Source organism: Schistocerca serialis, chromosome 4 (genome assembly GCF_023864345.2).
Source record: "Schistocerca serialis cubense isolate TAMUIC-IGC-003099 chromosome 4, iqSchSeri2.2, whole genome shotgun sequence".
Classification (NCBI taxonomy): domain Eukaryota; kingdom Metazoa; phylum Arthropoda; class Insecta; order Orthoptera; family Acrididae; genus Schistocerca; species Schistocerca serialis.
Window position 1 is genome coordinate 620803103 of NC_064641.1, and position 17372 is coordinate 620820474.

The 17372-nt window shown below is 43.8% G+C and overlaps 1 protein-coding gene across 1 annotated transcript in view; it reads left to right on the forward strand.

The window, feature by feature from the left end:
• LOC126474640 (aminopeptidase N-like) overlaps positions 1 to 17372 on the forward strand; it is a 196818-nt gene that overhangs the window by 72871 nt on the left and 106575 nt on the right. The window contains exon 12 of the mRNA XM_050102118.1: positions 16858 to 17120. Within this exon, the coding sequence (XP_049958075.1) occupies positions 16858 to 17120 (263 nt within the window). The remainder of the gene's footprint in view (positions 1 to 16857; positions 17121 to 17372) is intronic.

A 17372-nucleotide genomic window follows, 5' to 3' on the forward strand; every position in this document is an offset into this window, starting at 1 on the left:
CTTCCCTCACCCGAGCTTGCGCTCCGTCTCTAATGACCTCGTTGTCGACGGGACGTTAAACACTAATCTCCTCCTCCTCCTCTGCTTAAAAATTCAGCCGCCTGAGTTTCCGGCCAGCTCGATGAAGTATCCAGAAGCTCTCTCCGGAATCAATGTTGGGAGCCAAGCCTCTAATTCGTGTGTAGAACTAGTTAATTGCTTTGAACCTAACTCTGGGCTGCAGGGAAAATATTCAGAATAGTCCAATTTGAACTACTGCAACAGTTCTTGCGTAAGCCAGGCAAACTGTTTTCTGCGTGGGACCTGTACACAGGAGACTGTGTCGTCTGTTTTGAATGTCTAGTCTCAGTTTTGTTACTCTCACACTACCACGCGTAACATATTCTACATCTATATAAACATTCCGTAAACAACCGCGTAGTGCGTGATGGAGGGTACCTTGTACCGCTAATAGTCCTTTCCCGTTCCGCCCGCAGATAGAGGGAGCGGAGAACAACTGTCTATATGCCTCCATACGATCTCTAATTTCTCTTATCTGATCGACGTGATCCTTACGTTAAACGTACGCTGGCAGCATTAGGGTCATTCTACAGTCAGCTTCAAATGCAGCTCCCTTAATTTTCTCAATAGTTTTCCACGAAAAGAGCGTCGTCTTTCCTTCGGGGATTCCCATTTGAGTTCACGAAGCATGTCTGTACCACTTGCACGTTGATCCAGCCTACCGGTGACAAATCCAGCAGCCCACCGCTGTGTGGCTTTGATGTCTTCTTTTAAGCCGACGTAGTGAAGATTCCAAACACTCGAGCAGTACTCAAGAATGAGTCGCACTAGTGTTGTATACGCCGTCTCCTTTACAGATGAAACACACTTCCCTAAAATTCTCCCAGTAAACCAAAGTCAACGATTCGCCTTCCCTACCACCGTCCCTTTACGTGCTCGATCCATTTCATATCGCTTTGCAGTGTTACGCCTAGACATTTACTCGTCGCGACTGTGTCAAGCGGCACACTGCTAATGCCGTATTGGAACGTACGATCTCATGAAAGAAACACACACCGCAAAGACTCTGGAAAGTTGTTCTACAGCTAGGATATCGTAAAATGTCGGTTTTCACAAATTTTTTCTACAGTTTTATCTATCTCTTTGTTGATGACTGCAGAAGGATGGCAAGTTCTATCATCGACACGAACGTTTGTCCTTTTACTCACAAACAAAAAACTCCATTCCCACAACGCCATCAGGCAACATTCGATCTGGAGGTTCGCCTTATGTTTTGACTCATAGGTAAATTTTGTCAGTAACATCACATAATGCGCAATTATGTAAACTTGAATGACGCATATTTTCAGTTCATGTTATGAAATGCAGAGAGACTTGCAGGTGAGCAGCGTCTGGGGCAAACTTTTGCAGCTGACTTAAACATAAATAAAAGTAATGCAATGCACATAAGTAGACGAAAAGGTGCGATATACACTGAAGCCCCAAAGAAACTGGTGCACTTGCCTACTATCGTGTAGGGCCCCCGCAAGCACGCACAAGTGCCGCAACTCGACGTGGCATGGACTCGACTAATGTCTGCTGTAGTGCTGGAGGGAACTGACACCATGCATCCTGTAGAGTTGTCCATAAAACCGTAAGAATATTGGGGGTGGAGATCTCTTCTGAACACCACGTTGCAAGGCATTCCGATATGCTCAAGAATGTTCACATTTGGAGAGTTTTCTGACCAGCGGAAGTGTTTAGAGTCAGAACGGTCTTCCTGGAGCCAATCTGTAGCAATTATGGACGTGTGGGGTGTCGCATTGTCATGCTGGAATTGCGCAAGTCCGTCGGAATGGAAAATGGCCATGAATGGACGCAGGTGATCAGACAGGATGCTTGCGCACGTGTCACATTTCAGAGTCGTATCTAGACGTATCAGGGGTCCCGTATCACTCCAGCTGCACACGCCCCACACCATTATAGGACCTGCACCAGCTTGAACAGTCTCCTGCTGACATGCAGGGTCCATGGATTCATGAGGTTGTCTCCATACCCGGTCAAGTCCATCCGCTCGATACAATTTGAACCGAGAATCGTCCGACCAGGCAACATGTTTCTAGTCATCAATAGTCCAATGTCGGTGTCGACGGGCCCAGGCGAGGCGTAAAGCTTTTTGTCGTGCAGTCATCAAGGGTACACGAGTGGGCCTTCGGCTCCGAAAGCTCATATCGACGATGTTTCGTTGAATGATTCGCACGCTGATACTTGTTGATGGCCTAGCATTGAAATTTGCAGCAGTTTGAGGAAGGGTTGCACTTCTATTACGTTTAAGATTCTCTTCAGTTGTCGTTGGCCCTGTGCTTGCTGGATCTTTTTCCGGCCGCAGCGGTCGGAGATTCGATGTTTTACCGGATTCCTGATATTCACCGTACACTCGTGAAATGGTCGTACGGGAAAACATCCATTTTTCGCTACGTCGGAGGTGCTGTGTCCCATCGTTCGAGCGCCGACAATAACACCACGTTCAAACTTGCTTTAACCTTGATAATCTACATTTGTAGCAGCAGAAACCGATATAACAACTGCTCCAGAGACATGTTGCGTTATATATGCGTTGCCGAACGCAGCGCCGTATTCTGCCTGTTTACATATCTCTGTATTTGAATACGCATGCCTATACCAGTTTCTTTTTGGCTTCAGTGTAACTTGACTGTGCGATCGTTGATCTGTCACTGGAAACAGTCACGGTTTTCAGTTTCCAGGTTCAGAATTGTTCGAAGAATCCCAAGGAAGTGTAATTTACGCACCAAAGAGGTCGCTTACAAAAGCGTTGTCCGTCCAATTCTTGATCGACCTGAGACCGCTACCAAGTTATATCAACACAGAAAATATTCAAAGAAAAGCTGCATGATTCCTCATGAATTTGAGTAGGCAATGTCACAGTGCTACAGAAATTATGACCAACCTGCAATAGGATACGTTGCAACAAGTTTGTTATCCATCGCTGACACCATTGAAAAATATCCGGAGCCACGTTACAAAGCGATTCAAGAAGCGTGTACATCTCCCGTAATGACCACGATGCCGTAATTAGATAAATTAGGGCTCATGCAGAAAAATGTTTCTCCCTCTTCTTTCTGTCTCATCGTCCTGAACAATAGAAATAACTTCTTTCGAGTAGACACTGATACAGCCGTCAATCACTTAGGTAGTTACTGCTTCCATAGGTCATATTAGCGCTAAATGTTATGGTGTGGACTGTGTGAGCAGAACTCTTTCAAAAGTGAATAAATGCTCTATGAGGGTGTGATTAATATTCCCAGTTACTTGTGTGGACATGAGAGAAGCCCACACATAATTCTAACAGTTTTCTTTCATAAATGAATAATTTTTGTGTAAATGAGGTGTTAGTTCAGAAAATTATGTCGCAAGACATCAGTGAACGAAACTATGCAAAATACAGGGTGAGTCAAAAAGGGCTTTAAAGCTTTGCAATGCTGTATAAATTTGTTGAGATAACTTACAGCATCTGTAGATGTAACATTTTGTAGCGAACAACCTCAAGTTTGATTTACGTAGTGCAGGAGCGCCAGCATAGTGCACTGTTAAAATATCTGCTTTCACTGGTGCGGAGCGTGTTTGCTGTGTTTTGGTTTCATGAAGCGAACTTTGTAACAACTGTTCTGCGTAAATTTCGCGCCGAATACGGCAGAAGAACTTTGTTGTGACAGGTTGTTTAATGCAACGTGATAAATCACCAGGTCGTCCGCATATGGATGATTATGTCGAACAGGTTAGGGAGAGCCTTGCCCACAGTCCACAAAAATCAATGCGACGTACATCTTGCGAGGATAGCATTCCCCAAAAGACCGTTTGGCGAGTACTCCGTAGACTTAGGTTCACAATGGTTCAAATGGTTCAAATGGCTCTGAGCACTATGGGACTTAACATCTGTGGTCATCAGTCCCCTAGAACTTAGAACTACTTAAACCTAACTAACCTAAGGACATCACACACATCCATGCCCGAGGCAGGATTCGAACCTGCGACCGTAGCGGTCACGCGGTTCCAGACTGAAGCGCCTAGAACCGCACGGCAACACCGGCCGGCGATTCACAATGACACAGCACATTAGCGATGCGGATAAGGTTGCTCTTTGGGAATTCTGTGCCGAAATTTTGCATCAGATAGAGGACGACGAGACATCCTGAACATAGTAATATTCAGTGATGAATCAGTGGGACGGTGAATGCCTACAACTGCAGAATATGAGCCAGCGATATCCACATGCAATCCTGGAACACGTTCGTGACAGCCCCAAAGTTAATTTGTTTTGTGTCCTTAGAAAATTGAAAGCGTATGGCCCTTTCTTCTTCATGGAGAAAACTGTAGCTGCTACTGTGTATCTGCAGATGCTTGAAAACTTTCTGATTCACAGATCGATGAAAATGACCAACATGGGATGGTTTATTACTTAGCAACATGATGAACCTCCTCATTTCTACATCTACATCTATATCCACACAGATACCCCGCAAGCCACCATACAGTGCGTGGCAGAGGGTACCCTATATCAAATTCATCTCAATTTTCTCGAAAAGAACTTCACCTTCCCTACAGGGATTCCCATTTGAGTTCCCGACGCATCACCGTAACGCATACGTGTTGTTCGGACCAACCGGTAACAAAGGTAGCAGCCCGCCTCTGAATGGCTTCGACGCCTTCCTTCCGTCCGACCTGGTATGAATCCCAGACACTCGAGCAGTACTCAAGACTAGGTCGCACCAGCGCCCTATATGCGGTCTCCTTTATAGGTGAACCACTCTTTCCTAAAATTCTCCCAATAAACCGAAGTTGATCATTCGCCCTACCACAGTTTCACATGCTCGTTCCACCTCAATCGCTTTGCAACATTATGCCCAGATATTTAAATGACTTGACTGTGTCAAGCAAGACACTAGTAACACTGTATCCGAACATTACAGCTTTGATCTTCCTACTCATCCACATTAACTTACATTTTCCCACATTCAGCGCTAGCTGCCATTCATCACACGAGCTGGAAATTTTGTCTAAGTCGTATGTTCCTACAGTCACTCAACTTCGACACCTTACCACACCCCACGGCAAACAACCGAAGGTTGCTGCGCACCCTGTCAGCTTTTCCCAGGAAAGTTCGAGGCTTCGTCGGTAATTGCGCCCCAGGTCGGTGGATTGGCTGAGAAGGGGCAATAGCATGGTCATCTGGCAACCCAGTCTTGACACCAATGGATGACTTTCTCTAGGGTTTCATTAAAGATGGTGTGCATGTTCCACCCCTACCAAACAATTTAGTCAACGTGACAAATCGAATCTACGATGCTGTTGTACAAGATACGTCCGATTTGCTCATACGAAAGTGGGACGTAATTAATTACCGGGAGGATATTTACCGCATCACAAATGGTAGTGACATCGAATCAAAATGACACTTGACAGATTTATGTGAGCCTTGAAGATTTTTGCTACAAAATGAGATGTTTGCCGATTCTGTATCATTCCAAATTTGTAAAGCCCGTTTTGACTCACACTGTATGTTAACTTATGAGCCATGCGGGGTAGCCGTTTGGTATAGGGCGCCTTGCCGCGGTTCGCGTGGCACCCCCCGTCGGAGGTTCGAAGGTTCGAGTCCTCGCTTGGGCATGGGTGTGTGTGTTGTCCTTAGTGTAAGTTTAAGTTAGATTAAGTAGTGTACAAGCCTAGGAACCGATAACCTCAACAGTTTGGTCCCACAGTACTTACCACAAATTTCCAATTTAACTTATGACTTCAGTATCCTCAAAGATGCCAATTACTCTTATGGCAAAATGCCATGTAGGTATTTCCTGTAGCAGCGGTTTTTGAATGTGAGGCGAGGTATATCTGGGGGCATTTACCCCCTGAAGAGTAAAGTGAAATTTCGGAGAGGTAAAAGCAAAAAGGGTTCGATTTCGTTTCGGTCAGGAGGCTCTATTACTTTTAATAGGGGATTACTATAATCACTATTTCTTGCGCCTGTAATACTGATTACATAAATTATCAATAATTACATTTTTATTAAATACTGGCATTAATTCTAGATTATTAAATCCCCGTAAAATTTACAATGGCAGTTGGATAGAAAACAGGACATTTTGTACTTAATTTGGTATGGAATATTCCATTGATGATCCAATAATTGTAATTAACTAACGCATGACCTATAAATTCTTTTGAATAAATTTGGAGTAGTACAGTTTACGGTGGTTTAGTAGCAATGTGACATTTTTCCGTCCTTTAGTGCTCTAGGGTTAACAGGTGTAGATATTACAGCTTGTGAAACCCACTCCACACACACGCTTTTTACTTTTTACTACACATCTGTGTCAGTAAAACTGCGATATACACATTTGAATATCTCATGAAAATACGTTCTCTGAGTTGTAGGTAGTTCCCACAAGGGCCCATAAATTGCTCCATCACCCATTTCGCAACAAACAAACGAAATGAAAGACAACACAACAATATCCGTGTAACAGCTACTATGCTGCTGCAGGACTTACACAGCATTGTTATTAGGTAGGTGTATAAGTTTGTAGCGTTTTACTTTTACATGTTGATGTTCCGGTTTCTGCGGGTTTGTCTATCGATCGTCATTTTTGTTTGTAGTTCATTGTTGCTGTTTGAGTATACATACTGTCATTTTTTTCATTTGGAGATAGTGAGCGGAGCTGTGGACGCTTGAAAATTAAGTACCAAATGGAGAAATCTGAACACTTTCGACACAGCCTTCTGTTTAATTTGAATAGATGGGTGGAAGCAGCTGAGGCTGCCAGAAGCATTTGCGCGATGTTTGCGGATGATGACACCTGACACAGCACGGCAAGAAAATGGTTTTCTTGTTTCAAGGAGGATCGTTTTGACATTAGTGGCTCTCCATGTTCAGGAAGACCTTCGTTTAATGAAGACCGTTTGAACGCATTAATCCACAATGATCCATGTCAGTGTATTCAAGAACTGGCAGATGTGATGAACTGTGATGTGAAATGCAATGGGGAAGGCTCAAAAAATCAGGGCTGGCCATATGTGCATCTCTGCTTGGTCGTCACCAATTGGCTCGTTAGCAACAACGAGCATTCCGATCCTGTATCGTTACTGGTGAAGTGAAATAGTGTGTTTATTCTAACACAAGGAAAATAAAGGAATGTTTGAGCCCAAAAAAAGCAGCTACTCCACTAAAAAGACCTGTGAGCATCGATAAGAGATAAAGTTGTGCATTTAGTGGAACAGCGAGGATGTGTTGTAGAACGAATTACTTCTCCGAGGTGTAACCATCACTGATGACGTTTATTGTCAACACGTGGGAGGTCTTGCACACGCAGTCGAAGAACGACTACCAGGAAGACTGGATGAAGTGGTGCTACTCCACGACAACGCCCTCCCCCAACCTGCTTGAGTGACAAAAGACTACACAGGGGTTGAGTTGGGAAGTCATTCCACAAGCACCTTATTCGTCTGATCTTTCACCCTCCGATTTTCACCTCTTCCGCTGTCTATCCAACAATCTTTAAAGAACTTCCATTTCGGATGAAAATGCGCTCGCCGAGCGGAATTAGCCGAGCGATCTAAGGCGCTGCAGTCATGGACTGTGTGGCTGATCCCGGCGGAGGTTCGAGTCCTCCCTCGGGAATGGGTGTGTGTGTGTTTGTCCTTAGGATAATTTAGGTTAAGTAGTGAGTAAGTTTAGGGACTGATGACCTTAGCAGTTAAGACCCATAAGATCTCACGCACATTTGAACATTTGAAAATGCGCTCCGAACATGGCTCGAGTTCTTCGCCCCAAAACCACTTCATTTCTACAGTCGGTGAATCGAAAAGCTACCCCAGCGTTGGCAGACCGTTGTAAATAGTGGATGAAAATAAATTTTTTATGAGTGAAGTTTCTGTTACGCGTGTCTGTTGTGTTTGTTCAACTATAAACTCTGCGAACTTGCGGACCAACCCATTATTATTATTATTATTATTATTATTATTATTATTGTTGTTAGTGTCAGTTTTCGTACACAAAGCACTGGCAGCCTGAAGTCTTCCAATTTCTGTTATTTTGGAAGTAAGGAGTACAGCGGTCAAGCGATTTCCTAACTAAGTATGCTGTAAACAATTTAACCTGGTTGATCTTAAGTCGGTGAGGGGTGTGGGTGAAGCTAGTGTCGCTAGGGAGAGGAGAGGTGCAGACGAAGCATATTTCATACCAAGTGTGGATGATTGGGTTTCTTTTCTGCCTACACGGCAGCAGTCACGAAATCATGAGACTTGCTTCATCATTTTATAAAAAAAATCATTGTAAATAGGTAGTATTAGTTCGTGGTTCAATAAAATATAAGCATACTTAGGCGCCAATGTTGATGATTGTGAGGGGCGGGCGACGGTAATAGGTAACACCAATCAAGTTTCTCGTTCCAGGACATATTCACCAATACTGGCTCAATTTTTGCCATAATCTATGACTTCAAATTTGGATGGCACTTGTCATTCTGCGTTCCAGTTCTATCTGGTTCTATTCTGAGGGTTTCAAAAGAGAGCTTTGCACGCACTCATCAAAGCTACCTACATCAACAGACATATTTAAGAGACAACACTCAAACTGTTAGAAGGAAAGGAGCTGTCGTGGTAGAAATATTTTTTTTCTTTCCTCTATTACATCTCGAACCTGTCTCTCCGCGTCTGCGAGCCCGCAATGCCATATGACTTTCCCGTTTCTTTAAACCTCAACCAGTGAAATAAAGTATACGTAAGTGGGCTGTAACTACAATTCGGTGCCGTTTTGTAAGTCAGAATATGGAGTTGCTCTTGGCTAGCCCGGAGAGCGGAAGGATAACTTGTGACAAAAAGAAAAATAAATAAATAAATAAAAATAAATAATTTTGAAACTCCGCTCAAAAATCATTTTGAAACCGCGGATGAAGGGATGAAGCTACCATTTGGACATTATTGGACGTTACGAATAATCGGTGCTTAAGGTTGAAAACTGTGGTTGAAGAACTCTATTTTTCGCGTTACTCATTTTTAAGGGCTACAAGTAAATAAAGGCATCTTATGTAGAGACAGTCAGCAGATCAGGTATCTTCAATTTCTACTGCGTACTAAGAATGAAACGTTGTTAAGTTTTAATTTATTACTGTTATCATGTTTTCCTTAATAGAAATGGCAGACACATCTTTAATCTTTTAAAGCAAATGAAGCATTGTACTTCACTGCTACATTATTCCAGAAAAATACACTCCTGGAAATTGAAATAAGAACACCGTGAATTCATTGTCCCAGGAAGGGGAAACTTTATTGACACATTCCTGGGGTCAGATACATCACATGATCACACTGACAGAACCACAGGCACATAGACACAGGCAACAGAGCATGCACAATGTCGGCACTAGTACAGTGTATATCCACCTTTCGCAGCAATGCAGGCTGCTATTCTCCCATGGAGACGATCGTAGAGATGCTGGATGTAGTCCTGTGGAACGGCTTGCCATGCCATTTCCACCTGGCGCCTCAGTTGGACCAGCGTTCGTGCTGGACGTGCAGACCGCGTGAGACGACGCTTCAACCAGTCCCAAACATGCTCAATGGGGGACAGATCCGGAGATCTTGCTGGCCAGGGTAGTTGACTTACACCTTCTAGAGCACGTTGGGTGGCACGGGATACATGCGGACGTGCATTGTCCTGTTGGAACAGCAAGTTCCCTTGCCGGTCTAGGAATGGTAGAACGATGGGTTCGATGACGGTTTGGATGTACCGTGCACTATTCAGTGTCCCCTCGACGATCACCAGTGGTGTACGGCCAGTGTAGGAGATCGCTCCCCACACCATGATGCCGGGTGTTGGCCCTGTGTGCCTCGGTCGTATGCAGTCCTGATTGTGGCGCTCACCTGCACGGCGCCAAACACGCATACGACCATCATTGGCACCAAGGCAGAAGCGACTCTCATCGCTGAAGACGACACGTCTCCATTCGTCCCTCCATTCACGCCTGTCGCGACACCACTGGAGGCGGGCTGCACGATGTTGGGGCGTGAGCGGAAGACGGCCTAACGGTGTGCGGGACCGTAGCCCAGCTTCATGGAGACGGTTGCGAATGGTCCTCGCCGATACCCCAGGAGCAACAGTGTCCCTAATTTGCTGGGAAGTGGCGGTGCGGTCCCCTACGGCACTGCGTAGGATCCTACGGTCTTGGCGTGCATCCGTGCGTCGCTGCGGTCCGGTCCCAGGTCGACGGGCACGTGCACCTTCCGCCGACCACTGGCGACAACATCGATGTACTGTGGAGACCTCACGCCCCACGTGTTGAGCAATTTGGCGGTACGTCCACCCGGCCTCCCGCATGCCCACTATACGCCCTCGCTCAAAGTCCGTCAACTGCACATGCGGTTCACGTCCACGCTGTCGCGGCATGCTACCAGTGTTAAAGACTGCGATGGAGCTCCGTATGCCACGGCAAACTGGCTGACACTGACGGCGGCGGTGCACAAATGCTGCGCAGCTAGCGCCATTCGACGGCCAACACCGCGGTTCCTGGTGTGTCCGCTGTGCCGTGCGTGTGATCATTGCTTGTACAGCCCTCTCGCAGTGTCCGGAGCAAGTATGGTGGGTCTGACACACCGGTGTCAATGTGTTCTTTTTTCCATATCCAGGAGTGTATTTCCAGCCTAGGGTTGGTGCCATTCTGCAGTGTAACTGATGTCCGCCGACGACTATTAGAACCTACCGTACATAGCAGTTGTACTTTAAACCATGACACACGGCAACAGGTATATTTTTGTCTCAATAACGCTGTACCAATTTTTATGCCACTTCTTTGTTGTTCGTTTCTGTCGGCTATGTTATTAAAATAGCACTGATCACTCTTCCCATATTCTACAATATCGCAATATTTCAAACCAATGCCAATCTTTCGAATAAAAATTACTTCTTTTCTAAAAAAAAAGATTTATTTCAAAAAGAAAAATTTTAGCTCTATGGCTTATGGATATTTCGCTGTTTTTACTCGGGTATTAGTAAAAAATTTAAAAACACCTGTTATAACAGAGACCAAACAAATACCAGTTATTCAAAATTAAAATACCGGTATCGGTTTTAACCGGTCGGTTTTTCTCATCCCTAGTTCAGGCACAGCACTTTTCTCGGAAAGCATTATTGCTAGTGCGCTGCTGACAATGGAAGATTGGTGCTACCATCTATTGAGAGCTTTCACAAATTTCACGCACCAGATGAGCCCCTGAGATGAGTGAACGTCTCAGCGCGGAGAACATACTTGTGATTTTGTGCAATGTGAGTAAATTTTGTTACTCAAATATCGAAGCTTCTAGGGAGCATTTCATTTAAAAATAAGAATAGATTACTATATGTACGTTTACAAGAGGTACTTCTACTTTACAAGGTACATTTGTGTAATTTGAGAGCCTAAAAATTACTTCTGTAGTTTCGAAACCAACACAAACATGGCGATATGACATGTTTACGCTGTTCTTTGGGACACATTCACGCATTATTTTTCATTGCCACCTTATCTGAAAACAGGTCAAAGAAACATAACAACAACAGCAGTTGGAGCCGCATTCTAAGAAAATTGCGCACAGGAGGATAAAAGGTAGAAACTGCTAAAGAAGCTATTTGAGCTAATGAATCCGAAGTAGAAGGAATTAATTCTGTAATAGCAAGACTGGTTGGATGATTTGGGGGCGGGGACCAAACTGCGAGGTCGTCGGTCTCTTCGGATTAGGGAAGGAATTTGGCCGTGCCTTTTCAAAGGAACTATCCCGAATTTTGCCTGAAGCGGTTTAGGGAAATCACGGAAAACCTAAATCAGGTTGGTCAGATGCAGGTTTGAACCGTCGTCCTCCCGAATGCGAGTCCAGTGTGCTAACCACTGCTCTACCTCGTAAGAGCGAGGACTGATAAGGAGAAATAATTGCTAAAAGCATGAATGAGGAAAAGTGTGGACGAGCCTAGTTCTGATATCATTAGTGTTCTGCCCAAAGGCAAGTTTTCACGTGGTAACTCTCCATGCACCTATGTCTTTTGCCATCCTCTTCAGCTTCGCGTAATTTCCACTTCCCTTTTCGTTGTCTATCGTCTTGTAACTCCTCCTTCCTTTCATCTCGCGTGTGAACGAATGCCTCACTCAGGTCTTCTTCCTTGCTCTTATAACTTGCAGCAGTCCAGTGAAAAGGATGAAAATAGTCTTTGTATTTCCTGCTTGATACAATACAACCAGACAAAAAGAAATCAAGAATGGGCTGAGTGCTGTAGAGATAAGAGATTGGCTCATGACGATTGTCACATGAAACACGTAATTTTTTTGTGTGCTTAAGTCGCAAGTTGGAGAGTGATAATGAATAGGCCGTTAAGGGGAGTTAGAACGGAATTTTTTTTCACATTTAGCTATTTTTATCTCATTTGCAATTTTTCGAATAAAATGATATACATATATCACTTATAAACTAACATGGGAAGTATTTTATTTTATTTTATTAAATATAATCTACAACGGTTGAAAATGTAAAAAAAAAATTACGTGCATTACTTTTAGGTCTAATAAAATCGGTGATTTTTTTTATATAGAAGGCTGTGTATTGCTGTGCTATAAAGGTTAAATTACGTATTTGTATTGATAGCACTGTCAAAATCAGTTTCGTATCGACGCCAAAACGAAGTTTCTTTAAGAATCATGGGTTTCATGGTAATAGTTTTTCGAACAGAGGGAAACATTGTGTTCAACATGTGGTGTGTGAAGTTACAGACAATGAAATACAGTCAAACACGTCAGTATCTAGAGGAACACACATTAGTGCTTCGAAATTAAAATAAAATGTTGTGACACATAGTTTTCTCAGAACGAAATTGATGTAAATGGTAGGTTTGGTTATATTCTGATAGATTTACACATCCTAACAAGAGTATTAGGTGAATGTGTGTGTTGCAACATATGTGGAGGGCCAGTTACTTCACATGAAGACAGTGAGGTATCAAATGGACTTGCCAGGATACTTATTAATTGTGCCAGTTGTAAATATACTCATTCATTTTGGAATTCTGATAAGTGTAAAGGTAATTATTTTGAAGTAAATGTTAGGTGGTTTTATGGATTGAGAGCTATTGACAAAGGACACGCAGCAACAGAAACAATGTGTGCCATGATGAACATGCCACGCCCACCTTGCAAAATCGTCTAGTGTGCAGGATTTATTGTAGCTGCCGTGGAATCTGTTGCATGTGAGTCAATGAAGGGTGCTGGTATGATTGATATACCAGTAGCTTTTGATGGCACTTTGCAAAAGCATGGCTACACTTATAAGAATTCTGTTGCTACGGTGACCAGTGTGGATACTGGAAATGTAATAGATTTCCAGGTTTTAACCAAACATTGTTATAAGTTTATATCAGGGAATGAAGAATGGCATATCTGTGACAGAAATCTAGAAGGAACAAGTGGTGGTATGGACGCCTCTGCAGCTATTGAAATTTTTAGTCGATTTGTGAACGAAAGGGGAGTATGTTACACTAAGTTCTTAGGTGATGCAGTCGCAAAAGTATATAACAGTGTAGTAGCCGCTCAGCCGTATGGTGAGAAGATTATCACAAAATTGGAATGTGTTGGTCATGTCCAAAAGAGGATGGGTACCATGTTGAGGAAGTTGAAACAAAGTTTGAGAGACTGAAACAAAATGATTGATGAACTACAGCAGTTTTATGAAATGGTCATTAGAAATAAAATTGAGGATTTGTTGAAAATGAAGGAAGCAGTAGGGGTTACTTTCTTCCACAGACAGTCAACTGATGAAAAACCAATACACCACCTTTTCCCTCCTGGACCTGATGCATGGTGCAATTAATGCAGTCCCCAGTACTCACACAGTGCATACGGCCATAAACATTCCGTCCCAGCAGCAGTCACGGATATCATAAAACCTATTTACAGAGACCTGGCAAATCTGCATGGTCAGACTCAATATCCCAATGAGTCTTTCAATAATTTTACATGGACTCGATTATCAAAAAATGTTTTTCTTGGAATGAAGACACTGAAGTGGGGGGTCAGTGATGCTGTTATTGGTTTTAATGATGGCAATATTGGTAGCGTGAAAGTGCTACAGCATATGGGAATTAATCCTGGAGCAAACTGCATCAGAGAACTTTAACGGATGGACAAGGTTCGCATTGATAAAGGAGAGTATGCAACACAGTTGGCCGCTAAGGATTCCAGGAAGAAGAAAAGAAGAAAAAACTTGGAAAAAGATCAAGAGGATGGTATACAGTACGGTGCGGGGTGCTTCTGAGTGACTAAAATAAAAAAAAAATTAAGCATATATTAAGTGAGTTACCGTCTTTTGAAATTTTAGAAGCCGTTCCTGCAAATTTACATTTTCTGTTGCCTTTTGCCCTAAATCTCAGAAACCACTTCGTAGAGTATTCAAATTTTCAGGGAGTAGTAACATACATATCCCGAGTCTGCTGAACTAAAAGAAAACACTTAATGTTACGTATAACATAGAGGAGTTTTGCTATTTGGGGAGCAAAATAACTGATGATGGTCGAAGTAGAGAGGATATAAAAAGTATACTGGCAATGGCAAGGAAAGCGTTTCTGAAGAAGAGAAATTTGTTAACATCGAGTATAGATTTAAGTGTCAGGAAGTCGTTTCCGAAAGTATTTGTATGGAGTGTAGCCATGTATGGAAGTGAAACATGGACGAAAAAAAGTTTAGACAAGAAGAGAATAGAAGCTTTCGAAATGTGGTGCTACAGAAGAATGCTGAAGATTAGATGGGTAGATCACATAACTAATGAGGAGGTACTGAATAGAATTGGGGAGAAGAGGAGTTTGTGGCACAACTTGACCAGCGAAGGGATCGGTTGATAGGACATGTTCTGAGGCATCAAGGGATCACCAGTTTAGTACTGGAGGGCAGCATGGAGGGTAAAAATCGTAGAGGCCGAGAGATGAATACACTAAGCAGATTCAGAAGGATGTAGGTTGCAGTAGGTACTGGGGGATGAAGAAGCGTGGACAGGGTAGAGCTGCATCAAACCAGTCTCAGGACTGAAGACCACAACAACAACAACATGTATAATTAAAATTATATAGGACAACGTACAAAAAAGTACAAACAATTTTAATCGTGTAGTTGAAAAACTGTATTTCCGAAATCAGTGGTTGAAATGCAATTGTTGTAGTTCAGTAGGCTCAGAACATACAGTTTAATGTCCTGGAAAGTTTCATGTCTATGGCTGCAGTGGATCGTGAAATACAGGGAAGCCAAGTCACTAAATTTAACATTGTCTGGAAAGGGCGTTCCAACTCCCCTTAATTATCATTCAGACTTTTAAGTAGGCCGTATTATTCTAACAGGTGGAAATCTGCAAAAAAAATTGTTTACTGGCAATAAAATTGTTGTGTTTCGCCATAGTACGAGGTGACAGAAGTCATGTGATAGTGTCGGCCCTCCTTTTGCATGACGTAGTGCAGCAACTAGAAGTGGTATGTAATCAACAAGCAGCTGGAAGTCCCCTCCAGAAGTACTGAGCCACGATGCCTCCAAAGCCGTCCGTAATTGCAAAGGTGTTGCCGGAACAGTGTTTTGTGCACGAATTGACTTTTCGATTATGTCCACAAATGTTCGATGGAATTCATGTCGGGCAATCTGGGTAGCCAAATAATTCGCTCAATTTGTCGAGAATGTTCTTCAAAACAATGCCGGCAGGGGTGGCCGAGCAGTTCTAGGCGCTACAATCTGGAACCTCGCGACCGCTAGGATAGCAGGTTCGAATCCTGCCTCGGGTATGGCTGTATGTGATGTCCTTAGGTTAGTTAGGTTTAAGTAGTTCTAAGTTCTAGGGGACTGATGACCTCAGATGTTAAGTCCCATAGTGCTCAGAGCCATTTGAACCATTTTGAACCAATGATGAACAACTGTGGCTTGGTGACATGGCGCATTTTCATCCATAAAAATTCCATCGTTGTTTGGCAACATAAAGTCCACAAATGGCTCCAGATAGCGGATTTCCGGCCAATGCTCGGTTCACTTGGACCACAGGAACCAGTCCATTTCATATAAACAGAGCCCATACCATTATGGAGCCAGCACCAGCTTGCACAGTGATTTGTTGAAAACCTGGATCCATGGCTTCGTGGAGTCTGCGACACACTTGTATCCTACCATGAGCTCTTAGCAAAGGAAATCGGGACTCGTATGACCTGTCGTATCGGGTCCAACCAATTTGCTCACGAGATCAGGAGAGGCACTGCAGGTGATGTGCTGTTAGCGAAGCCACACCCGTCTGTTTACTGACACCATCGTTCGGTACAGCCAGATTTCGCCGCACTGCCCTGACGGATAAGTTCGTCGTACGTTCTACATTGATTTCTGCGGCTATTTAACGAAGTGTTATTTGTCTGTTGGCACTGACAACTCTGCTCAAACATGATGCTCTCGGTGGTTAAGCGAAGGTCATCGGCCAGTGTATTGTCCATAGTGAAAGGTAACCGCAGATATTTTGTATTCTTAGCACACTCTTGTCACTGTGGATCTCGGAATACTGAATTCCCTAACGATTTCCGAAATGGTATGTCTCCTGTGTCCAGCTCCAGCCACCATTCCGCGTTTAAGTCTGTTAATTCCGGTCATGCGGCCATAATCACGTCGTAAACCTTTTGGCGTGAGTCACCTGAGTGCAAATGACGTGTCCTCCAATGAACGCGATACTACTGCCATCTGTATATGTGCATATCGCTATGCCATGACTTTTGTCACCTCAGTGTATAGTGGTTGCTAAAGCCGATCATGGGAGGTAACACACGCGCAATGTTGTACGCAGGGTTTTACCGAGTGCAGTACGACACAGACAACTGGGCTCTGCTGGTGCAGCAGCTCCTGAGCGACCACGAGGTGATCCCGCCCGTCAACCGCGCTCTGCTGCTGGACGATGCGAGGGCGCTGGTGGAGGCCGACCTGCTGCCCCTCGACACGCTTCTCAACCTGACGTCCTACCTAGCGCAGGAGATGGACTACATACCCTGGCTCGAAGCCGAAACCGTGCTCAGCGAACTGTCGTCGATTATAGATTCTGGCGAATTCGACGTAAGTATGCTTTAAACGTACTGTATTTCTCGTGTGTCTTACATAGCTATAGTGCTCGGCATCGCCCAGGGTGTTTAATACCTGCAACAAAATGATCGGCCCTGTGCCATGTTGGCACTCATAGCGAATACAAGCCACATGGGACACTGCAATCGCTTTGAATCGAAGACCAGATTTAAATCACTGGGTGTCAATGGAATGTGACGGATGAATACATCTTCACCTGTATGGAAAGATGATTAGTTACGTCAT